The 26,139-nt window shown below is 38.1% G+C and overlaps 1 protein-coding gene across 1 annotated transcript in view; it reads right to left on the reverse strand.

The window, feature by feature from the left end:
* The window catches only part of PTAR1 (protein prenyltransferase alpha subunit repeat containing 1), a 34,758-nt gene that overhangs the window by 5,597 nt on the left and 3,022 nt on the right, over nt 1-26,139 (reverse strand). Inside the window, exons 2-5 of the mRNA XM_063423074.1 lie at nt 23,260-23,429; nt 16,889-16,955; nt 10,525-10,629; nt 6,630-6,843 (exon numbers count right to left, since the gene is read on the reverse strand). Of these exons, the coding sequence (XP_063279144.1) occupies nt 6,630-6,843; nt 10,525-10,629; nt 16,889-16,955; nt 23,260-23,429 (556 nt within the window). The remainder of the gene's footprint in view (nt 1-6,629; nt 6,844-10,524; nt 10,630-16,888; nt 16,956-23,259; nt 23,430-26,139) is intronic.

Here is a 26,139-nt window from a genome sequence, read left to right on the forward strand (position 1 = left end):
ATTATTACTTCTTCCAAACTCTGGAAAGGCAGGTTTTTTTGAAACCTGCCCACAGGCTGAGTGGGAAAAACCAAAACCACTTCTGATATGAAAAACCAGTGGTTTAAGAATCTCAAAATAGTTGGTAATAAATACTGTTTAAAGGGGGCACAAACTACACTGCTATTAGCTTTATGAATTTTACTTTTTTCCCAGTGGATTGTGGGTGTCAGAAGGCAGGTGAGTAGCTTAAAAGGAAAAAAAACCCCAAACTTAATTTACACCTTCATTTTCCATGAGAGAATGTCAACCATAACATTATGTTTAAAGTCCTAGAGCCTGTGAAATAGAGAGTACTTGTCCATAGTTGTTTCTTGATTTTACTACTCAAGAATGCCTAGAAAGTGTTTCACAACAATTCTGGTAAATACTTAAATTTCCAACTGTAGCTCTGTTTTTAAAATTGCTGGCTCCTATGAATTGTCTCTTAATTCTGAGTGCTTTTAAACCTTCAAAATTCATTTCTGGAGAGAAATGCAAGTTTGGCTCCCAACCAAAGCTTTTACTTTGCTTTGCTTTCTCTATTAGAGCCAGTGGTTTGTTTTTTTCACAGGCCTTAACCTCCTTCCTCACATTGCTTCTCCTCTGGACCCTAAACTATCCAAAGAGATCAAAACTACCTTTTTCATTTACTTCTACAGAGTTTGTTTTTGGAAACAATCTTAATAATCTTACGGTATACTCTTGCTTTTAACCTCTTCTCCTAAGCTGCTTATATCCCTTGAGAGGATCACCTGATGCAAAACAACTTTCATAGGTAGAAGTCTTTCTTTTAGATACTGCAGCACAAAAGCCACAGCCTCCCACAAAGAAAACTATGGAAACACACAAGGCTAGCAATACAGCTTTTTTGGGGGCATCTGTTCTAAAAGAAATTGGAGCAAATACAATGCAAATAGTGTCTTCTACCCAAGATAGTCAACATGTTTTTCTAAATCTTGCCAAAACATAGTAGTATCCCTCTTTTTTTAGAGATCAGCAAACTGAAGTGCAATATTAAATAACAGTCCACACACAGGGTTCATAATGGGGACCAAAATTCAATGTCCAGATACGCACTTTAAACTGTAAGATCAGCTTTTCCTTTCTTCATAGAATTGAGCTTAGTATTTCAAACTTCAGAACTTCAAAATTTAGAAGTCTAATAAGAACAACACAGGGCTCAGAAAAATCAGATCAGCCTTTATTCAGCTGTGATTGATACTACACAAATTTATGCTCAACTGAGAACCTTGAAGAATCAAATTAATTTATCTGAAGTATTTATAAGCTACAGATTTACAGGGGAACATCTTAATTATGCATTTTAACTCCCTGTACAAAAGGAAAACACAATTATTCCCAGCATCACTCCTTACCTGAACCAGAACACCTCTTTTAAAAAAGCAACACAGAAGACTGCCATGAACACTTCCTGAGAGCTAAAAAAAATATAGCCTCCTATCTAGGAACCTCAGAGTAACAGCGGAAGGTGCTTCTAACAACTAGAAGTAAAAGAAAAAGCCAGCTAATGTCTAAATTCTGAGAGGTTCTTTTTTACAAAGCCAGCTTTCTTCATTTCCATCTCTATCAGTAAAAGCCCTTGTACAAACCCTTTGCCACTATTCTGTGAAGAAATAGGAAACTCTATGAATAACACCTTCCTCCCCACTCTTAACAACCCCTTTTCTACCTCTGGTGGTGAGCTGACTACTACGGAACTGGCAGCCTCCCCCGAATGAGACGTGTGCTCACTGACCTTTGTCTCAACTTCTGGATTTGCACTTCCTCTTATTGTAAACTCTCCCTGACCATGTGCTTGCTTGTTTTAGAGGGCTTTTCCAACTGTAAACTGCAGACCAAAACTTCCTCCCTGGTCTGGGACAACAGGGAAATGAAAAGGAACTTGAGAAACAAACTTTCAGGGATAAGCAGATAAATACAGCAATGTCCACTTGCAGAAACTAGTACCTTTGAAGACTCAGTCATCTAAGAAAAAGCCAAGGCCTTACTCGGTATGGCTACAAGAAAAACTACTTTGTGTCTCATAAACATGTCTTCTGGGCATCACACAAGAGAAGTGATGCCTCATGACAATTATCCCACTACTTGTTTGCTTGCTTGTTTTATTGTAGGGTCTGATCAGTCAATCTCCATCCTTTAATTACGAAATTTCTATATTCCAATCTAAAGAAAGCAAAAAAGTTTATCAATCCTTGCTGAACTACATCCTATTGTTCTATCTGCATGATTTCACTGAAGCAACATGGGTGTACGAATTGTAAGACTATACCCCTACCACTCTCTTACTCTAGTTCTCTAACTACAGAGTGGGTTCTACCCACCTTTTAGTAGGTATCTGGAGCCTATGATCCAACCCCACTATCTAACTGTACAATCATGTGAGAAAGCTGAAATCAGGCTTTCCAAAGCAAGTATTCCAATACCAGAAGTATTAGATTAGCTTCAAACAATCTATTCTTGACAAATCTTTGATTTATGTAATGAACACTATTTAAACACTACATAAATCTGCTAATGCCATTCAAATTCAAACAGAACAAACTGAAATTTCTATATTGAAAGAAGATAATGTTTTTGACTGTCTAGTGTAAGAAAGAAGAAACATTTATATTCTGTGAGAAAATCTTCCTACTGGGCCAAAACTTTCTTCTCTAGCATTTGAAATCTTTTTCCCAGAGCCTGAGCTGAGATTCCATCAGCAGTAGAATTAGGATTATCAAACCAAAGGAAAAAGAATAACCAAAATCCTATTACACAGCCTACCTCTTGAAATCCTTCAAACAACAGCTTTGTTAATGGTAAAACGGTTTGGTAAGTTATACTTAAATGATAATACCACATACAATTTATATTTCTGGACCTCCTTCCTTGTACACTTCAAACTACAGGCAACATTTGTATTACAGCAGAAATAGAGCCCGAAATAATACAGGCACTCCTTAATTTCAGGCAACCTTGCAAGACCTAAATGGCTATAGAATCAGTGACTGTTTTATCTGCCAATTTTTCAGCATGGTTTCAGTCTTGCATCTTGTTGAAATTTACAATACTTTTCAGATACTCAAACACAGAAATTGCTGCAGGTGGAACATGAGACACTAAGCAAGTAAACAACTTCTACAGAATGGTAGTGATGGGGTCAGAAAAGCCAAGGCAAAGCTGGAACACAACTTGGCAAGAGGCGCAAATAACAACAAGAAGGGATTGTGTAAGCACACAGGTCACAAAAAAAGACCAAGGAGTGTATGCTCCCTGATAAGCAAGAATTTCAAATGGACATTACTGATATGGAGAAGGACGGCAACTGATACGGAGAAGGATGAAGTACTGAGTTTTGTCTCAGGCTTTCACTGGCAGTCAGACCTCCCTCCTACTTCTCTCTAGTCTCTGATCCTCTAGATTCTTGTCGGGCGGGAGTGAAGTGCCTTCGACTATAAGCAAAGAGCAGGTTCAGAACCACCTGAGGAAGCTGAACAGCCACAAGTCTATGCCATCTGAAGATCCACATTACGAAGCTCTGAGACAACTAGTTGATGTTGCCACATGGCTGGCCATATCTGAAGTCATGGCGGTTAGGGAAAGTCCCCAGTGACTGGAAAAAGGGAAACACTACTCCCATTTTTAAAAAGGGGAGAAAGGAAGGCCTGGAGAACTGGAAACTGATAAGCCCCACTTCTGTGGTTGGCAAGATCATGGTACAGATCCTTCCAGAAGATATGCTAAGATATGAGACAAGGAGGTGAGATGAGGCAGCCAGCAATCGTGCCTGACCAATCTGGTACCTTTCTATGACAGTGATAGCAGTGGTCAACAAGAGGAGACAAACATATCTAGATGTGTAAGACATTTATTATGGGTTCCACATGACATCCTTATCTCGAAGTTTGAGACAGACAGATTTGATGGAAGATCTATTCAGTGTATAAGGAACTAGCTGGATGGATGCAGCCAGAGGAGTGGTCAATGATTCCGTGTCCAGGTAGAGACTGGTGATGAGTCCCTCAGGGCTCTGTCTGGGACTGCTGCTCTTTAGCAGCTTCATCAATAACACACAAAATGGGATTAAGTGCACCCTCAGCACATTTGCAGATGACATGAAGCAGAGCACTGCAATTGACACAAGAGGACAGGATGCTAGACAGGAGATCTGGACGAACTTGAGAAATGTGCCCATGAGTTCAACAAATCAAAGTGCATGGTGCTGCGTTTGAGCTGGAGTAATCCCAGACGTGAGCACAGACCAGAAATGAATGAGAACAGTCCTGTGGAAAAGGACTTCGGAGTTCTCATGGATGAAAAGTTGGACAAGAGCCAGTAAGGCCCACTTGCAACCCAGAAAACCAACAGCATCCTGGGCAGCATCAGAATCTGTGCCACCAGCAAGTTGAGCAAGGGTGACAAAGATGCTCCAAGGACTAGAGCACCTCTCCTATTAGGGCCGAGAAAGCTGGTGTTGTTCAGCCTGGAGAAGAAAAGGCTCTGCGGTGACCTCACTGTGGCCTCTCAGCATCTTCAAGGGACTTGCAAAAAGGATGGAGAGATATTTTTTATGTGGCTACACGATGTCTGAACAAGAGGTAATGGTTAATGAAAGAGGGCAGGCTTAGACTAGATATTAGGGAAGAAATTGTTTACTGTGAGGGTGGTAAAGCACTGAAACAGGTTGCTCAAGAGAGGTTGTGGACGGCCTCTCCATTGAAGTATTCAAGGCTGGGCTGGATGGGGCCCTGAGCAACCTGATCTAGTGAGTGGCATTCTTGCATATGGCCGGGTGGTTGGAATGAGATGGAGAACCCTCCCAAGCCAAACCCTCTGTGATTCTATGAACCTGCATATTTTTGTGAAAATCTGCAATGCCTGCTTTTTCCCTGTTCTCCTTCTCATATTCCCTTGCATCTATCTTGCAAATAATCACCATATAATTCTGACTCTTAAAGTTACCTACAAATTTTATCACATGTTTCTTGCTGTCTTTTATGTTCCACAATTTTTCATAATTTTCTTGTATCCCAAACACCTTCTACCAGGCCCTCTGATGAGATGCATTGGTGTTGTCATGAAGAAACAAGAGCCAACTCAGAGACTTCCCAACAGGTTAAACACATTGGTGGAGGAACAACACCACCAGTGAAATTTTGCCAGTGGTAAGAGAAACCAGACGGACAACTCTAGACACAAATATCACTTCATTCTAAAAAAAATAGATCAGTTGGAGAAATGGGATGGCAGGCAAAATAAATCAACTTTGGAAAGATCAAACAAATTAAAAATATTCCCTTCACAGGCATGTTTGTGATTTGTCACAAAATGCACTCACAATTGACAAGGAATAAACTCACCAGAATAATTCCAGTTCTGCAAAGAGTTATTTCTATTACAATGTAAATATTTTTCTTTAATTAAACTAGTAAGGAATAGCAAGTGCAAAAAGCATTCAAGGTGTAATCCTGATCCTCAGACTAGTGTTACCAGTATAATGTACACAGAGCTGTTTACAACTTGTTTTAAGGCATAAAACGACTTGGATTTTCTTTAACAGTGCTAACTCCCTTCACCTTTTAATAAGCTCTTGAAGATATTAAAGTTCCTGTATTTTATTAATATAAACTTCTAACCCTAACTTCTAACCTCCAATCTATCTCAATCCTGCAATTCTTCTGAGTTTTCTGAAAGCTACCTTTTCATATAAATTTGCTAAGCAGACAAGTCCAAATTCTACCCTGCCTCTTCAATGGATATAAAAATAATGGCTATATTGACTCAACAACATCCAGTCAATTCCTCCTTTATAACCCTATGTGGCAAAATGCAGCAGCTGCTGTTAAAAGTGAATGATGTGTCACTGCATCAACCCAACATTCACAAAGAATTCACCTACCCACTCAGAAAACACAGTAGTACAAAAATTTTAGACCATGTCACATTAACTAATTCAATTTTCTGGAGGTATTGATGTTATAGATGCAAAACATTCAACACTGCATAAAGTGTCCTTGCTGTCCCTGAAATAGCTTAATCAGTTCCCAGTGTAAATGCTGTCTAAAAATACTGCTGGAACTGAAGAAATTAGTTACAAGCACAACTATGCTTTCTCCAAAATTCCTGCTATCTTTACTTGGTCCTTCAATATTCTGAAACCAGAGGTAAGCTGAATAAAGGCATCAAAACTCTATTACATTATCAAAATAACATTAATGTCTGTTACATATTACCTTTTTCCTCCACTAGGAATTTCAAGACTAGTGCTGGAAGAATTACTTAGTTTCCCATTCCTTACTTCGGCCCACACAGTGCCATCTATACTCTTCCCACACATATATTAATGCCAAGTACTAAGAGAGAAACAGAACTTTGTACACAGGCAAGAAAAATGTGTTATTTCTGCTGAGCAGAACCTGCTTGCACTGGCAAGAAAAATGCAAAACATACTCACTGCAAGACTTTGCTCACTTTCTTAAAACATTCTTAACTACCTGTGATAACTTCACTTGATACTCTTCATTCATGTTATACAATCTGCTTTGCAAACCAGTATTTGGGTTTTTTGGACAAGAAAATTTAAGAATTTATTCACTACTGTATTATACCTTGACAGTGAGCTTTGCCAAATGCTGTAAAACCCAGATGCGATGGGACCAGGCATTGTAGTTGCTTGGATATCTCCCAGCAGCTTCAGCGCAGACTTTCATTTCCTCCTGCACTAGTCGGTGAATTCTCTCCACAGGTGCTGCTCCCAAGTTTCCTTTAGTTGCAAGACTGGGCAAGGAGTTTTCCTGAATTAGTTGCTGCAGTACCCATCGTCTGGTTAAATGATGTAAAGTGTTAATGGTGAGAGAGCAATTTTAAGAGAAAAAAAAATGGGTTTTCATTTGCATAAATCAAACCTTTCCAGTATTTCTGTTCTCTAAACTACACTGTAGCTAGGTAATAAGCAAGTGGTAAACAACCATCTGAACGCTTGCCATGCTAAAAGATACTACACGATGATCACACTCCCAACACAGCTGTATCAGTTTGCTCACTCTAAGTGATCACAGCTACTTACAGCATAATAAAACAAAACAGAAGGAAACAGCAAATTTATGAAAGAGTGCAAGTAGTGTGTACATGACATTTCTAATGGGCTACTCTTTCAAAGTCTTGCACAGCACTAAAATGAAGTAGCCAAAGTGAGATAGAAAAAAGTGATTTAATAAAAAAATTAACTCTTCTTAGTATCTTTTACATCTGACAGTACTGCACACCACAATTCAAATTGGTTTCTGTACATCACCAGGAGTAGCAAAGTCCAAAAGGCTTACAGTTTCAAGGCCTATACGTATAAGCAAAACAAATGTTTTTACTGATGAATTACACATATTTGATTTCATGTGTCTGAGATATGCATAGATTCCTAGATGTTTTCGTTTTTTGTTTTACTTTAGATAAAGTTTTAGTAGTATTTTTAGAGGCAACCTCAATGCTGCAACTGCAGCCCCAACACAAAAGGGTTCTACAGAAATAGATTACAGATGTGTAAACTTCCACAGAACAGCACATGTCAATGGAATTGCAATAGTCCAGTGTGGAATGCTCTGGAGAGATGGACATCCTCTGATGTAAAACACAGAAGTTATCCTGTTTTCTACTGGCTCACATGGGTTCAAAAATCAATGAATTGTTACTTTCAAAGGTGTCAAAATTTCTTTTAACTCCAGGTTAAAAGAAATCAATAAATAAAATACAAGTAATAAATTTACTTGAAAGAGAGAATTCTATTTTGCAAGCCATATGTAAAATTATATATCTATATACACATAAATAAAAAATAGATAAGTCAACCACATATTAAAAAAATTGTTAACTCATCTGCTTTTTCTCTCATTTAAAGACATTCATAATATGCTTGTTCACTCATGGGCTTTATCTACACTCTATCTTTTTCACTCAGTTATCAAAAAAGGACAAAATATTGGAAGACAATATTAAAGATAATTTACAAGAATGCAATTTTAAACTGTGTTTCTTAGCAGAAAATTACAAGCAGTGTATGAACACTTTTTTCCTATATACCATTTGTTTTAAATAAAGATGTACAGCTAAGCAAACCATGCTCTGACCATTGTATAAAAGTATTTTATGAAATGTGGTAATTTTAAAGACTTAACTTTTAATTTTTAAATATGTCTTTGATCCAAACATCACATTTTAGTATTTTTTTACTTCAGTCCATAACTATGCTAGAAATGGAAAATTCTAAAATAGTCTAAGCAAAAAAACTCAATGAGCACTGTCACTCTTTTAACACAAGATATGTACTATAATTTCATTAACATCAACTTCTGAGTAAAACCATAAAGACAACCTATTTCAGCTCTGTAATTACTTCATTTTCTTAAAATGAGCATACTTTATAAAACAAGGAAATCTGATAAATTATATATGGAGAAGAGAGTGAAAAAATACAGACTTTATGGTCTGGCCACAGCATAAAAAAAACCCCTATAAAATTAAATTATAGCTACTTTCTAGACAGTGCAATCTCAGAAGATTTAAAATATATTTCTGGAATCTGTTCAATACCATGGTATTATTTGGTTTTTATGCACAATTTCCTCCAATTAATTTGGAGTCACTTTCATTTTTGCATGTTCCTATTGCTCTTACAGTTCCTGGAATTACTACAAACAAGTGAAGGATTTTTAAGTAACAGCTGCACAATCAACAGATACACTGACTGTATATGCACAAGATATATCTGGACCCCCAAAATATACAGCAGGAGCTTATCTGACAGAATGAATAACAATTATTTTGACATCTTCAGTGAGTGTATCTGCCATGTATAAGAAAAAAAAATTGGTTATGTTTTACTGAATTTTATTTTTAGTCCATTATAGGTTTTTGCATCTTCTCTCTGAAAGAGATACCATGGGGGAACAGGAAACCCAAAATTAATCATTATGCTGATTTTTTGAAATATTTTCTGAAAATTTTATTTTCTAACATGTACCAATCATGGTCAGTATATCCAAATCCAAGCCAAACATTTGTGCAATCACCCTCAAATATACTTTTCTAACGTAGGTAAATAAGAGAAAGAAAAACAAATTATGACACTAGCGAAATACCCCTAATTTAAGTTTTCATGGAAATTATAATTTTTAGTACTTCTAAAATGTAAAAATAAATATAAAGAACCTAACATTCTGACATATTTGATAAAAACATATTTATCATCATAATGATATGGATAGCGTGAGGTTCAGCAGTATTAACACACAAAAAAATCTTACATTTCTGGTGTTAGCTACCATGTAGGAAATGTGAGCTATGACAAACCACAAGATTTTTTTCCCATTATAACCACATACATTTGCTTCAAAGCCATCAAGCAGCACAAGCCAGTAGCATGAGGATGATGAAAAGAAGTTGAATATCAAAATTAAAAATCAATGCTGCAGAAATTCATTGTTGTTGCTGAATCAGTGAAACACCGTGGAATATTCATACACAACTTGCTAGGTTTATGTTACGAATTTTAAGCTCATGCATGCACTGACAAACAAGAGTTTATCAACAACTTCCACTTCCAAACATTCTCATGTAGTCAGTAAGTTTTGTTATGTTGTTTATATAATATTAAGCTCCTAATGCAGTACCAACTTTACAGCTGCCCTAATGCTAGACATCTGAAACACAAACATTGTTAACTGCTTCCTAATGTGTTACGTTTAAATCTCTTTAGAGCTGTCTGTAAAAGGTTAACCTACCTTTTTATTTCTATAATGAAAAAAGATCACACACATACAAGGGGGGTTTTTTTGTTTGTTTTTGGTTGGTTTTTTTTTTAAGTTGAGCAATGGCTCTATACTTCACTTGGCTCTGCTACAGGTATTTTATGGTCAGTCATGACTGAGATGGTGAGCCTTGTGCATTTGAGTAACTCTGGAGTTAAATTTTCCAGACATGTGATCTGTTATTTTAATATCTAGTAGTGGTGACTGAATGATTTAGTTTAAGTTAGAAATAACAATAAATTCACCAAACCAAAAAGGCCAGTACCAACATAAAAAGAACCCAGCTTTATTTATAAAGGTTGGCTTTAGCAGAATATTCACTTTCTGGAATGCCCATAGACAAACAGCACAGTAGTAAGTTGGAGGGAAAGAAGAAACCTACAGTGCTCAAATACTTACAGTTGTGGAATCAGAATTTTCAGGTTGAGAATGCTGCAAGACATGACAAACTTACCCCACCTCTGAAGTTTATTTTAAAAATATGCATCAGAAAAGGTGCATATGGTTTCAGTTCTAAGTGTAGCATATAGACAGGTAGCTTCAAAAGCCAAAACACAGTATTCTGCAATGACTGGTTCAAACAAGCTGATACATTTCTTGATGTCCATCTGCACCTATGACTCTCCTTAACCCAAGAACATGAAATAAAAAAAAACCCTAGGAAAAATGTTAGAGGAGTCAATGGAAGGCAAAGGAAACCAACCTATGGATCCATGTTTCTGGACTCTTTGGGAACTTGGTTAATGCCAGTTTTCCAAGATGCAAATCTTTAAGTGGATTTAAAGTGCCAGACAGTATTAATTCTTTCCTACAAAAGATAAAATAAATCTGTGTGAATAAAAGTAGTAACCTGAAAGCAGAACACAAATCCCAGTATCAAATTGCATGGCATTTCCTCTGTATCGTAACAGAACTTCACTATCAAACTACAAGAGTTTAAAAACCCTTTAGTACACTCATCCGTTTTACTACACATACATATGTACTGTACATACATGCACAAAGAACTTTATCTTAATCTGAGCACATACAAGCCATTGGTTCTCAAACCTACCCAGAAATTACTGAGTCAACTACCAGTAGGGTTACATATACGAGTAAACATCCCTTCTTGAAATTAAGCCCTTAGATCACTGTGTACGTCTAAAAACACTCTTACACAGAGCACTCCTCCACATTTACTTTTATTTTTGAAATACTGTTCAAGATACAGTGTCAAGTTTCCCTAAATTTAAAAAGGGAAATGTTCTCTGTGTGTAGAATGTTCTACAAACTTAACAAAAAGGCTATAATTGCTCCATTTATTTAAATGTAAAACAATCTTTGGTTAAAAAAAATTAAAACTTGCCCTGACAAAAACTTTATGTTCATCCAACACAACTCTACCTAGAGTACGTCCCACAGAGAGAGCAAAATGAAAATCTGTACTTGCTCTTCTCACCTTCCTTGCACAGAATTCCCTGCCCCTCACCCTCTTCTTTCTAGCTTTGTAACTCTTATTGCCTGTCCTGAGCATGTTTGTAGACATCACTCCATCACTAGTTACTCCAAAGGCTTTAGTCTTCATATGCTATTCTCCCATCTAGTAGGTAGGAGCTTTGAAGTAAAGATACAATAAGTTCCAAAGTTACCATGTGCAGAAAGAAAATACACATTTCCCAGAACCTGCAAAAGTCACAACTGAAAACTTCAGAGTGCAAGAAGCAGAAGGAATTTTGGCATGAGTTTGGGTTTTGGTTTTTCTAGTAATTTCTGATTCATCACAATAATGGTCATGGCATTAGTAAGTGAGGAGCAAATTATCAACTTTTTGACCAAAAGACTCCAGTGGGACAGGAGGAAATACATTCTGGAAAAATCTGATATCAAATGATACGGCAAAAGTCCTCTGCAGCCTGATGCAGAAAACATGTTGTCCTAAAGTTATGGCCCAAGTCTCACAAACAAACTGACACACCTCCTTTCTGTGAGTACTGTCTGACTTGGTAATTTTTAGTAGGAAACTGCCTCCATCTGGCACTTTGGCTTTGTGTTGCTGTAATTGAAACTTATAACCACAGTCAGAAGCTAATGGTTGCAACACTAACAGTGAGCAAATATTACTGAAAATTGAAGTGGACTGGGGAAATATATCAATCCTTATGGAAGTTTTGCTTCTGATAGCTGCTGGGACATTGATTTTTATCTCAACCAAGTTCCAGCATGCTTCAGACTGGATGCTTTTAGCTGGTTTTTAACAGGTAGTTTGGATATATCAACCAGAAATGGCAGACTGACCAGACCATTCTGTGCCAAGGCACTCAAATTTGGAAAGCAGACAAAAGTAAGATTCAGGGTCAGCACTGGAGCAGGTGGAACAACTGTGTCATTACTGCAATGCAAAAGGTGACATTTTGGTAAAAATTACTTATCACACACACAGAATGAAAATACAGCCTAGATCAGTCTGATACTTAAAGCAAATACATGAACATGTTTAACAAATATTTAGATTACCAGGTCACCTACGTACCAAAACCTAAACTTTTAGTGAAGAAATTGCTCTTTCTGTATTAAAATATTCACTGTAAGTAAACAGGGTCACGCTTATACACTCTTGAAGTAAACTTCCTCTTTTGCAAAGTTGTCCTGGGGTGACAGGACATGTTCATGCTTTGTATCCCAATCGTGTGTTTCTGTTCCCATGCTCTCGGTTTGTTTTGTCTATAGCCGTGCCCCTCCCCCAGCTGCTGGCTCTCACTTGCTGCTGCTAGCTTTAGGCTTCGCTGGCTGCTGGCTTTGTTCTCTTGCTGTTTAGTTGCTTTTTGCCATTTTTCTGCTTTTGTTTTTCCCCTTCTTTCCTTCCTCCCCTTCCCTGAAGACATCGGAACCGGCTTCGGACCTTGATCTGGGAACATCAAGAAAGTCCCCCCGGAGTCTGCATCTGAGAGAAGCTTGGCACCCTCCCCAGCAGAGACTGCTCATCCTCTCGGACTGGTGAAAACATTTGTCGTCATCTCGGGCTGTTTTTCTTGTGTTGGGGAGTGTTTTCTGTTGTTAATAAACAAGTTTTTTCCACTTTTCCTCCAAGGAAATTCCTCCCAAACCCAGTGGTGGGGGGCGGGGGGAGGAGGAGTTGTGGAGTTTGTTTCCTTTAAGGGGTTCCTTTGGAGATTTTCCCCTAATTTGTCCTAAACCAAGGACAAAAGTTGAGGAACAATATACAAAAGATCTACCCTCATTGCTGTAGTAGAAAAGCTGGTTTTAGCTGTAAGTATTTTCAAATGAGATTATGCCATTCACAAAGGACTACAAGCACTAGTATGACTGAAGTACCATACACTCCCACATAAACCTCTTCTAAGCTCTTCCAGCTAACATCCAACTTGAGATATAATTTTCAGCTCACTTTCTTGCCATGTGGATCATAGAAAATGTTTCAGCCTTAAGGATTATAGCTCCCATAAAAATTAATCTGGAGTAATTTTGACTTGCCTTATGCTAACACCTTTGAAGTCATTCATATCTGAAAGCAAAATATGATTTTTAAGAGTGTCATGTTACCTAATGTCTTTTCATCAATTGTACATGCCAGGAAGTATAACACGGAGAACAAAGGCATTTATGAAAATTCCCTTACAATCACTCACATAAAAATTTTGGTTGTTTTAACTTGCAAGACTTTTCAACTTCTAGAAACACAGGATAATTGAATTGAGGATTGTTTTGGGTTGAAAAATTTAACCAAAAATGTGTATTCTATTTTCATCTGTTGAAACCGGTTGGGAGATGCTGTTTTTTATCTCTTGTAACTCTGGGGGGGAAGAGGGTGGATGCCTTCTGTTAATGGGACACCTGATAACACCAGATATGGCAGTGCCTTCTTATCTCTTCCTCCACCCATCCTCCTCCGAGGGACATCACCTGTGAATGGGGCATTTAAGGCCTCTCACATGACTGATAACATTACTTCATTCCAGTGTGAGATGCATCACGCAGTGAAGAGGAGCCAACCATTCCCTATCCAGATAAAATGGAAACACAGGGAGTGCAGATCAGCCGGTTTTCCACTGAATTCTCGGAAGAAGACTGGACCCATCTCACCAGCACTGGACTCTTTTTTTCTACAGGATCATCTCTACTTCACAGAACAACATCTGTTACTCCAGGAAGACTTATTTGGACTGCTTCCAACACCCTGATAACAGGGTATCAGGTCATATCTCTGACTCTGTCAGGGTTTCCTAGGAATTTTGTTTGTTTGCTTGTTTGTTGTTTGTACAACTGCATTTGCATTTTTGTTTTCTAATATTCCTAGTAAACAACTATTATTCCTATTCCCATATTTTTGCCTGAAAGCTCCTAATTGCATAATTGTAATAATTTGAATGGAAGGGTTTTTTAAATTTTCCATTCCAAAGGAAACTCCAGTTTTCCCTGACAGATAACTGTTTTTCCAAACCAAGACAAGGATTAACAACTGAAGAGATCTCTTATCCCATTCAGTGTAACAGGGGTTTCTCTCAGTTCCTAGGAACTGACACACTTGTTTAGCACGTCTTCTTCTGCCATATAATTACCTCTTGCTCAGGTCTCAGGGTTTAGGTTATAGTTCCTGCCCTTCTGTAACTTTCCAGTCACTTCTAAATTAAATAAATAAATAAACAACAAACATATGTACTAGGCACATTACAACTCTTCAGAACAGCAATAAAGTCAAGGCAGACCATCTATTCCTAGCTAGACTAGATAATATTTTTAAAGTTCTGTCTTCTCCTGTCCTTCAGTAATCAGATACAACTTGCGATGATCGTCAGCTGAGCTGAAGTGCTCATTTGTCTTCCACAACACCATTTTAGTCTTCTGACTTGGCTCTGCCATGTCCTGTGTCCTTTCCTAGGAAGGGATTTTCTTTTCTCTCTCTCCTCTTCAAGTTCAGTGCTCCTGAGTCAACCACTATCTCTGAAGCTTTCAGCACAATGCAACATCTGAAAAGGGGATTATCCCAGCTCACAATGAAAGAGTCAATAAATTACAGGAAACACACTGTGTGCAGGGCTGCTATCTAGGACAACTAGAACATTCTTAAGAGTCTATGATGCTTTTTTCCCCCTCAAAATAAAGCAGTGAACTTGTGAATGGAGAATCCAAGATGAACCTGGCATGACAAACATTGTCTGAGCAACAAGAAACCAATCATCCCACAACAGATGCATCACGTTCTGCAAGCAGAGTGCAAGTATCATACTATTAGTTCTCAGCTCGGACTACGTCAGTATTAGGATTTATCACCAGCATCTGTACAGAACACAGTTAGATGTCTACTCTGTGACTGATTATGCCACACAGCTGGCTAGCTTGACCTGTAATTTCACAGAGAAGCTGAAATACATGTCAACATAACTAAAGTGCCTCCCCTTCAAAAGAGCAAGCTCCCAGCAGAAACCTAGAACAATGCAGGGTCAGATTCAGCAAAGCAGTTCCTTTACTAGCGTGAGCTCACTGGTAACCTCCACAGACACTGACTGGCTTTTGTAACAAAATCTCTGCTGAACAGAGCTTCAAAGACAGACTGACTGGTAGATCACTAGTCAACAATTCGGGGAGTAAGCCAAACTTCTGTAGTAATTCGTATGTTTTGGTAAATCAGAAACATCATAAAAGAGAAAACAATCCTCATCCATATTCCTTAGCATTTTTAATTCCACTTACAACTTTTGAACGATCCTTCTCATGCACATAAAAGCTAACTCTTTCAGCTGTCAGGCACCAAAAAAAACCCCAACCAACCAAACAACAACAGCAACAAACAAACAAACACCAAAACCAAACAAGCAACAAACAACAACAAAAAAACACCAAACCAAAAAAACCAAACCAATAACCCCCCCCAGAAAAAACAGACTGAGAAGGATGAATGCATGTGCAATAAAAAAATTCCACAAAACATAAACCAAAAATCAATTATAAGTACTGTAAAATGAGATTACTGAAACAGCTGTAGTACTTATACAAGTTTCTAATTCCATTTCATCGCTTAAAAGCTACTCAGCTATACATTTCCATGACAGTAAACCCTTTCCTATCACATACATCCCCCTTTTTTTAGACCCACGAGTCAGCAGTGATAGAAGAAAAAAGGAAAAGCTGAATTTGCCATAACTAGGGCTGACAACTAGATGCAGCCATCATCTTTCTAGGTCATTCTGTTAATGCACCACTTGCAATAGTGCACCATAACTACAGAAGTCCTGTTTTCTATTAATACACTCCTAGGGGCTATCATAGTTTTGTCAGCCGTCCAGCCCTTCTGAAATTATAGCTTTAAGACTGTCTCCAGTCTTAACTAGGCAGCAGAAAGAGAATATTTCGCCAACTCTGAGATTTACAGAACAGTCTTAAGATTAAAAAGTTGCAAGGAATTGTTGTTTCTGCACCTCCTGAAGAGCAAGAACATAAAATCCTGCTTCTCCTCCATTACAACTCCTGGACAAGTTCTGAAGCTTGACCAAGGATGAAGTTATACTGAACTCAACAGGTTCAAAGGAGGGGGGATGGGGGAAATGTGTTCGAAATAAAGGGTAGACACCTTCTCCCCCTCTCTTGTGGAGTATCTACTGTGCTTTGATAGCCTGCACTATAATAGCAGCAAACTGAGCTGGAATGTCAAAAGAACTCAAAGAGAGGTAAAAATGACAACAGTGAATACACAGCAGACATCAGTTGAGCACTACCCTCATTAACTGCAGGAGGAAAGAGGAATGGTAGTACAGTGGGACTTATACATCCTGAAAATGTGGTACAAACCTGCGTTCATATGGAGCACTGTAATCTTCAACCTACAAGAAAAAAAACAACCAAAACAAAAACAGTGACAAAAAACCCAACCAACCCAACAAAACCGGAAAAAGGGCACTCTCAAACTATCTGTAATATACAGGAAGGAAGAGATTTTTTGCGTTCCTTTGGCACATCTTAGCCAACAAGTTCTTGCTGCTAAAAGTCACTAACAACCACTTGAAACAAAGCTTTCAACTGACTCACATAAGGCCCAGGTCTTTTGGTGGCATTTTTTGAGTGCAACATACCTCACATTCCAAGCAGTGGTGAAGTCAGGGTTGAGCAGTAGCAGGGTACAAGTGATATCTATCAGCTCTAAACATTGGAACAAGAGACATTAAGATTAGTAATGATTTGCACACAGCACTGACGTCTCTGCAGTCCCTTACTCCCTCTCATTCCTCAAAGTCTGTCTGCTATGGGCTATTGTGCCTCTGTAAAATATTGCTCCCATTCCACAAGAAATGATAACTTAATTTAAGAGGGAGCAAGATCTGCCATATCTTCCCTTTTCATTATTTAAAATAATGAACTAATAATGAGTATGCCCTCAGCAAGGAAAAATGATCATATAAAATCCTTGAGTATTCAGTGATTTCAACCACACACTGTATATGAGAAATAGAATTCTTCAAAGAAAATTTTAAACACTATAGAGAAGTAAAAATATACCCTACTATTTTAGAACAAGTATGAGTTGCAAATGGCTGCCATATACCATACTGTTACAAAAAATACACACACTATAGAAATCCTGTAGCTAAAAAATGAAACACCACAGCTAGCTATGAATGAAGATTATAAAAGTACTCTCTATTGAACTGTACAGTAAACACTTTAAATATATTGTGAAGCATTTCAGACTGAAGTTTTAACACTAATTCAACAAAAAACGCAAAGCAAAAACCAGAACATTTGCTTGCTTCCCTGCATTCAAGCACTGTACACTGTAGATTTATGTATTACACTTATTTTTAACTATGTCATAGAAACAATGTGACTATCCACCTTTTACTGTCAATGAAATTTGGCTACATTCTCTCCTAATCACTCTGCATTTAACATACCAATTAGATCATACTTCAGGTGATTTCCAGCAAATAAGAGGTACTTCATTAGCAGAAGAAAAAAGAAAAGGGTGGTATTTCATGGAAACAGATCTCTGGTTAGTGCAGTTAATATGACAGCAAAATGAACTGTAAAGAAATTCAACAGTAAGGGCACAAATTAATTCAAAACACAAAGGGACACAGCTTTATGTATTTTTAAAACAAGAGTCAATACTTAAGTAGGTCTAAAAGTGAAATGCCTTCATATATTACTGTGTGTCTGATTAATCATTTATGTCCAACAAAGACATTTTGTTTTCCATTATGTTCTCCCTTAAGAGGTACACGCTAAACCATCATATAATGCAAGGAGTCATGGGTGGGGGGGTGGTGGTATGGAATTCTTTAGTGTACTGTTGACTTTACATTAAGCTGTAGTGTCTTGAAAAATGTCAAGGAACGAACTTTCTATTTTCACAAGTTTTAGTTAATCCTGTCTTTGCTGCCAAGGAATAAATATTTCTCATATGCACACAGCATCTTCCTAATTTGCTGCCTAAAAGTACAAATACTATTCCTTGGTTTACCCAATTCCTGAACCAGCAATGTATTTCAACACTCAATTTTGTGCAGCTGACTGTCTCAACTCAACCAGGATTACTCACATACACAAAATCAAACACATACATAAATTAAACATGTGCTAAGTGCTTTGTGGCTACTGTTGCAATTTGACATTCAAAAATTAGTTTGGAACACTTACCAAAACTTCATCTTTATGAAGTTTTACCTTTATGAAGGTATAGTTAAAATTGTGAGCTGTGATTGTTTCGTGTACATTTTCCATTTTACCTACAACTATGGTTTTAGTAATTATTAGGTGCTACCAATGCGCATCATATGACATGCACATCAAGCAAAAATTTATTCTAGCTTATTTCAGTCTTTTGAATACTTCTCAGAAAAGATTTTCAGAGGCTACTTAGAACAGTACAGCTTGTTTAGTCATGATTTCCAGTTAATATGACCATTCTGGTCATCTCAAAGGTCTGTAACAGCATCCAATCAAGTCAACTTAAATAGAATTTGTTCGTGTTTTGTCCATTTTTCCATTACAGAGCTTCACTGCATCCTGAAAATTATCACAGGAAAGATGCAGATAAAAGGAAAATCTACAAGTAATACCCAGTTCTTTCATATCAATGCTCTTTGAGGTAAGTAACAGATGAAGATTCATGCAGTGTGGATTCAGAGCCACAGATGTGAAACGACACAATTTAGTAACCTCTAAGCCACTTTTTAATAGGAATTCTTATGATAGATGTGGCACACAATGACAGTAGTTGCCAACTATTCCCCCATCTTTTATTTACAATTTAAAATTACTTTTTACTAGATACATTTCAAGCAAACTATTTTTTTTATAGGTGCTCACACTGAACATGTTCTTTTGCACATTAAAGTCTCCCCAACTGCAAAAGGACAAACAAAACCTCTTCTCACACATTTGAAACTGACTTTTGTAAACGAGGAGACAAAGCAGAATGGAGCTTCATTTTCAAAGGAATGCCAAATAAGTTGCAGGCACTAGACTAAAATCCATGCTATTGCAGTATTCACAGACAGAGTTTTCTGAGCTGCATTTTGAGAGGAAGGGTTCTGCAAGGTTTCACCTGTACGGGAAGCAGAGGCCCGTGGACAACATCCCTGTGGCACTGGCAGGTATGATGGCATCACAACAAAGCACCTGCACTGGTGTGACTGGAGCAGGGTGCTAGCACACAGGTAATGGCTATCAGGTGTCTTTAGAAACCCAAAAATATGACATAGATCTCAATGTTTGTAGTTTGGCTTGAAAAAACCTTTTCTCTGTGTGGAAATTTCAATGGTTAGACTTTACAGTAACAGCTGAGACTAAAATGAAATCTCTCTGCTGAAGATTTGCAGCATAATAACAATACATATCAGAAACTCCTACCTCAGACCTCCAGAAACACTGCAATGAGAACCATTGGTGTTGCTAAGATTGCCTGTGCTAGTAGGTTCAACTGTTTAAATGCTAAAGTTTGTATTTAGCTATGTGTCAGCCAACATTAATTACATTCCCTGTATAACATTTTATTGAATTTTGAATTGTCTGCTTTCCGAATTTCAAATTTGTAATGATGTCACAATCACCAGTTTCTATCAGAACTGAATAAATCAGCAGCAGCAGGTTGGTGGCTGTTATCAAAAAGATCCTGGTCTTAATGAGTCCAACCATGAACCACAAAGACCGAGAAAAAATTGAAGTTACTTATATTAGCAATACATATCCCCAAGTTAAAGACTCTTTTAAAGATGTCTGTAATGAGAAAAAACATTCAAGAAAATAAATTATGTAAAAATAAAAAAAATAAAGGGCAATGTAAAATTTATCAAGTCCACAAAACATTTCTCATAGATAATCATATAATGACATCAACTCTCTAGGAGGAGTGTGGGAAACACAATGACACAAACACACACAAAAAATCTGTTAGACAAAAATAAAACACACTCAATGGGTCAGTCATACCTAGCAACACATGAAAACACTTCAAGTTCTTAAAGCTACTCTTTTGAAGGGTAATTAATTCTAAGGATCAAGCCAGTGCACCGTCACTCTAACACCACCCAATGTGTACAGATAGCACTGGAAGACTCTAGGCTGCCAGGAGAATGGGTCCCTACTTGTCATGAGGTCTCTGGCATTTCATGCTACTCTTTCCTAAATGCTTGCATTATATATCCATATGTTTGTAACAAGGAATCAAAGTGTGTTTAACAAATTAAGAGCGTGTTTAGCAAATCTAGACCCCAACATCAGGTAGACAAAACCAGGCAACACTCTTGGACTTAAGAATGCTCCCACCCCAGGATCCACCAAAGACCTCAATCTTCCTTCTCTGTATCACCTCAGAAGGCAAAAGAAGTTCAAGTGCACGTTTACAGACTGTAGTCATGCATTTCTGTACCTGAGCAGGTGTTTCTATATAAGGAAGTTAAACTAGAATTTTCTATAGCCTGCTCGTTGCAATTGGCTCAGTACCAACACAGACACAGTGATAGGGCTTTGGAAGTGTGTCTCAAAGCCTAGTGTCAATCTCATCAGGCAAAGAGCCAAATAAGCCCACCTAGACCATCGAGTATTAAAGAGCCAGCACAAGAGGTGCACAGGGCTTTTTGGGAATGCCTTAGCCAGCGTAACTGTGCTTGGTACACTGTGCTCGGCTTATCTCTTTTCATTTCGTAATGTTTGTTATTTTTGCTGATATTAAAACCTTTATTTTACAAAGCATATCCTGAGAAGCCGTCTCGCTATTTCATTAAGCCATTTCTCCACTGGCTGGACCCTCGGAGGTATTGAGAGAAAACTCAATAACAGACCTAACCAACACCACCTGAATGTGCTGTACATTACACTTTAATAAGCATCACTGCACAGCTGGCTTCGTCCACTTAAAGTGACACAAACTACAGCAATGAAGTACTAAAGAAAAGTAGGTATCAAAGGGGAAATGCTACTGACCAGACATAATCTCCTCATCTACACAGACCTATTCTCAAAACTTACCTAGCAGTAACACCAAGTATTACACCATGTTAGTTATGATTAGGTGCTAGAGTCTGCACCAGATGTATGCTAGCATCCCACTTTTTAAAACATAATTCTTTAACTCACTATTTCATAAAGCAGCCAGGGAGACCAGGCTTAGCTACAGCTGCAATCAACACAACCAAATGAATGGCGGCTGTTTGGTATGCCTCAGGAGGGAAAGACAATCCCACACATTTTGAAGCAAAATGGACACAGTCAGTGCTTTATGGACAGCTTAGTTACACGTAAACAGAAAAAAAATAAAATATGGTAACCGTCCAAAACTGAAACCCAGTTGCATGTGAGATACTAAAGATCTGAAGTTTGTTAGTGGTCACAGGCTGCTCTTCAACAGAACAGATATCCCTCTTTCTGAAGGGAGTGAAAAATACCATAGAAGGTAACAGATACGAGAAAGAAGTCTCCAAAAGAAAAAAAACAACAGAAATAAGACAGTGAGAAGCCCAGCATAAGAACATTCTTTATTCCAACTGCTATTTAGAAGATACTGCAACAATAAACAAAAAACTTGTTTCATAAACTAGTTATTCTTTTTCATTCTTACTCTGAACAGGACACCTTATAAGCAAGTCAAACACCTCTTATGTCACACCTGTTCATAATATTTTAGTTTGAATTTTTTAAAAAACATATACAGAAGAATTTTTCATTCAAGTTAAACTAAAAACCAAACCAAAACAAAGATCTGAGAAAAGAAATAAAACTTTACAATTATCAAGTTATTGGGACTAATAATTTATGGTACCTCTACATCTGAAACACACTGCACTCATTTCTTACAGTAGATATATACATCACCACATTTTCCTTTTGACTCAGGAAAACAGGAGAAAATTCCTTCTGTATCAATTAACATCACTTCCTCAAATAATTTACTGAAGTAAGTTGTCTATCTCTAACCTTTCTAGTTTGGGCAAGAGAGAAAGAAAATTTATTTTCAAATGACCCTAAACTTGTTCAAGTTAAGATGCACAATCCAAAGCCTGCTCTTCTCAGTAACCACCATTTCTTCCAGAACAGGTTCAACTGTCATTATGAAGGGTAAATTATCCAGACAAGGGCATTGAGTGCACCCTCAGTCAGATTGAAGATCATGCCACCACAGGTGGGAATGATCTGCTGGAGGGTAGGAAGGCTCTGTAGGGGGATCTGGACAAGCTGGATCAGTGAGCTGAAGCTTGTATGAGTTTCTGATGGGTCCTGCCCCTGGGTCACAATAACACTGTGCAACACCATAGGTTTGGGGGAAACATGCTTGGTGGAAAAAGACCCAGGAGTGTGGACTAGAACCAGCTCAACATCAGCCAGCAGTGTCTCCCCAGGTGGTCAAGAAAGCCAATGGCATCCTGGTTTGGATCAGGATGTGTGATCACAGTGTGGCCAGCAGGATCACATCAGTGACCATCTCCATGTACCCACTGGGACATCAAGGTGCTGAAGTGAGCCCAGAGAAGGGCAACTGGAGCACAAGTCTTATAATGAGGAGCTGAGGGAGCTGGAGGTGTTTAGCCTGGAGAAAAAGGGGCTTCAGGGAACCTTACAGTTCTCCAGAACCACATAAAAGGAGATTGTAGCCAGGTGAGTGTCAGCCTCATTTCACACATAACAAAAAATAGGACAAGAGAAAATGGTCTCAGGCTGCACCGGGAGAGGTTTAGGTTGGATACGTGGAACAGTTTCCTCATTGAAAATGTTGTCAAAATTGAAAGAGGCTGCTCAGGAAGTGGTAGAGTCACCGTCCCTAGAGGTATTTTAGAAGACATGTAAACACAGCACTTAGGAACATGGTTTAGTACTGGACTTGGCAGTGTCAGGTTTATAGGTAGACGCTGATCTTAAAGCTCTTTTCCAAACAAAATGATTTTACGATAAATTTTTAAAAAGTGCACTAAAAATCACATAATATACTCTTTTCCAACTCAGAACTCACCATCCTTGTTCAGCCACTGTTTTCTTTGTCTGTAGAGGAGAAGTTTATTGTGGACATATGGCAAAAGAAACTTCACACACCAGCTCTCCACACCAAGCTTGTTTTCTACCAAGACAATAGGGCTCCGGTTATATCTGGCTTCAGGGCAGGGTATTAATCCAATTTCATCTCTTAAAAAACAGAAAGAAATATAATTAAGCTTATTTTCAGTATGTGACAATTATTCTTCTCAATAGAGCATGCTGACAATGCTTCCCAGCCAAATATTCCATCATCTGTTTTCCTCGTCTTTGCTGAAATCTATAACCTGAAAAGTCTTACTTGATTTTCACAAAGATCCTAAATGATGAAGGCCCCACTTCTTCTATTTTTAGACTATCATCCAAGCAGTTTAACTCAGCTGAATCAACACAAGCACCCCTGGTTTTGTAATAAATATGCAATAGAGCTGTAACAATTGCTTCAGCAAGAGAAACACAACATGCTAACTAGTACCTGACTGACCAACAGCTACCCAGGTGTGCCTTGCTGCACCATGACCAGGTGCTCTACAACTAAAGATCACACAGAAGAATATGCTCACTTCCACATGTCCCATTTTTCATTGTCCATGCAAGGCAGCATGGTTAACCGGGGGAAGATTTGAGACACAGAGGCCAGTCTGATTAGACGACAAATCTGTATCAGAAACTTAAGCCTTTAAAACAACAGTGACAAACATGACCATTTGTACCAGCAAACAAAGCACAAGACACTCAGCTGTTTAGTTTCAAGAGGCCATACCACATTTTACTTTTTCATCAGGTTTTTCTAGCATGCTGAATAGTCGCTTCAGCAGATTCTTAAAAATAAACACAGCTCATCAAGGATTCATACTTGTTTGGACAGAAAGCAACATTATTTTATACTTTCAATTATGCATCATTTATTTCTTTACCAACTCCCATTCAATGGAAAAAATTGCTGCTAAAGAGGGAAATCCTCAGATCTCATGCAAGATACAAAAGATTTCTTGTGATCTCAGAAAACAAATTCTCCATCTTAAGTCTTCTTAGAACAAGATTTACAGATACCCTTCAAGTGTCAGCTCCTAAACCTGAAATCAATTTCTTAAATAAAAATTATTACTGGGTACTCTGAGCATACTGACTTAGTACTGTGTCCTCACTGGACTGTTACTGAGTTAATTAAAAGTGGCACAGTGTGCTTGCTTAAGAACATATTTGCTTATTCAGAAAACAGATTTCATCTTCCATCCATCACAACATATATCGCAAGCCACAGAAAACACAGGTACGGTGAACTCAAGGTAAAACACTTGCAATTCATGTGGCTCTGTCTCCAAACACACACTTGGGTCTCTTTAGCTTTCCTGGTCAGCTGAGAACAGAGAGAAGGAAAAAAGCATTCTCCTACCCCACTAAAAGCAAGAAATGATTATCAAACCAAGATCCTTATCTGTGCTGCTCCATTTAACACAAGCTAAGCTCTTCAAGAAGCAAGATTAAACCTAAAATGACATTCCAGTCTGCTTCTTTCAACACAGTATTTAAATAGCCCAAAGTTTGGAGGCACTGCTGGGCCTTTCTTTTATGAATGCTAAACCCAGTCATTGCACACAGGGACAAGAATGTGTCCAAAAGCAATGAAGATGCAGTCAACCACTGCTTGGCTAATTAACTCTGTGAATTACCGTAAGAACTTAGCAGCTGTAACTTACAAACAGTATACCAAAGGTAAACAGCAAGGAGAGAAAAAAACCACAAAACAAACATCCACATCTTTACTTACTACCAAATGCAAGAAGTCTGACTTGCACAAGCTAAATTTCACAATACTGGTTTGAACACGCCAAATCAACAGACATGTACAGTTTGAACAAAGCTGGCAAATCAGCCTGAAACACTTCAGAATGCACTCTGGTAGCCAAAATCATCAGAAGACTAGACCCACTGCATACTGAAATGTACCACGACATAGTGCCATACAAAAGGTGCTTTATCTGGTAACTACTCAGTTTTTTCAAATATGCAAACCAGGATTTGTCATCTGGTGACAACCTTTTCTCCAACACTTTGGTATAATTTTTGATGATTCATGTGGCTCAGAAATAATGTCGCATTCTTTTCCTGAGAATCAATAGAATTCATAATGCCAAATACGAGGGATGCAGATTTATCTAAGGTGGGCTGCCTATCTCACAAAATAATTTATTCAGGGCACCATCTATTTGTCTTTCTGAAGGTCCCTCAGATTTGCAGAAGGACCAAGCAACAGAACAAGGCTTACCAGGAGACACTACTTAAGAATGCCTGAAGTGTCTGCTCCATCATGTACCCAAAGCAAGCCTCTGCAGCAGGACTCACATGCAGACACCGCTGAATTAGTGCTTGTGAAATGAAGTGATCAACCATGTAAAACACCCCTGGAGATACAGTGGAAGCGATGCCTGTTCATATGACAAGACTGCCCAAATTCACTGCAGAATGGTCAACGCCTGCATTTAGGTCAAGTGACAGGCACAAAATGCTCACAATACTGAAGAAGACACCAACTGAGGGCTGCTTTTAAATGGTACTTGTGTCTCTAGTCTAAATTAAGGTTCAATTTCTCTCCCAGTATTTCCCAATTTTCTGATATTGTCTCCTGAAGTTTAGAAGTTATTTAGTGCTTTTACATTTATTTTCCTCAAAGCAGGCACTACAATCACGTTTCAAAAATTTCACAAATTATTTCCATATTTACAGGATACCACACCAGTTCATATTCCTGAAACACACTGTAGAACCAGTCAGAAAATAGTGGAAAGTTTTAGTCATGAGTTCATGAGTCATGAGTTGTCATGAAATTTTCCACCATTACAGTTTCTTCAACCTGAGC

Source organism: Prinia subflava, chromosome Z (genome assembly GCF_021018805.1).
Source record: "Prinia subflava isolate CZ2003 ecotype Zambia chromosome Z, Cam_Psub_1.2, whole genome shotgun sequence".
Lineage (NCBI taxonomy): Eukaryota > Metazoa > Chordata > Aves > Passeriformes > Cisticolidae > Prinia > Prinia subflava.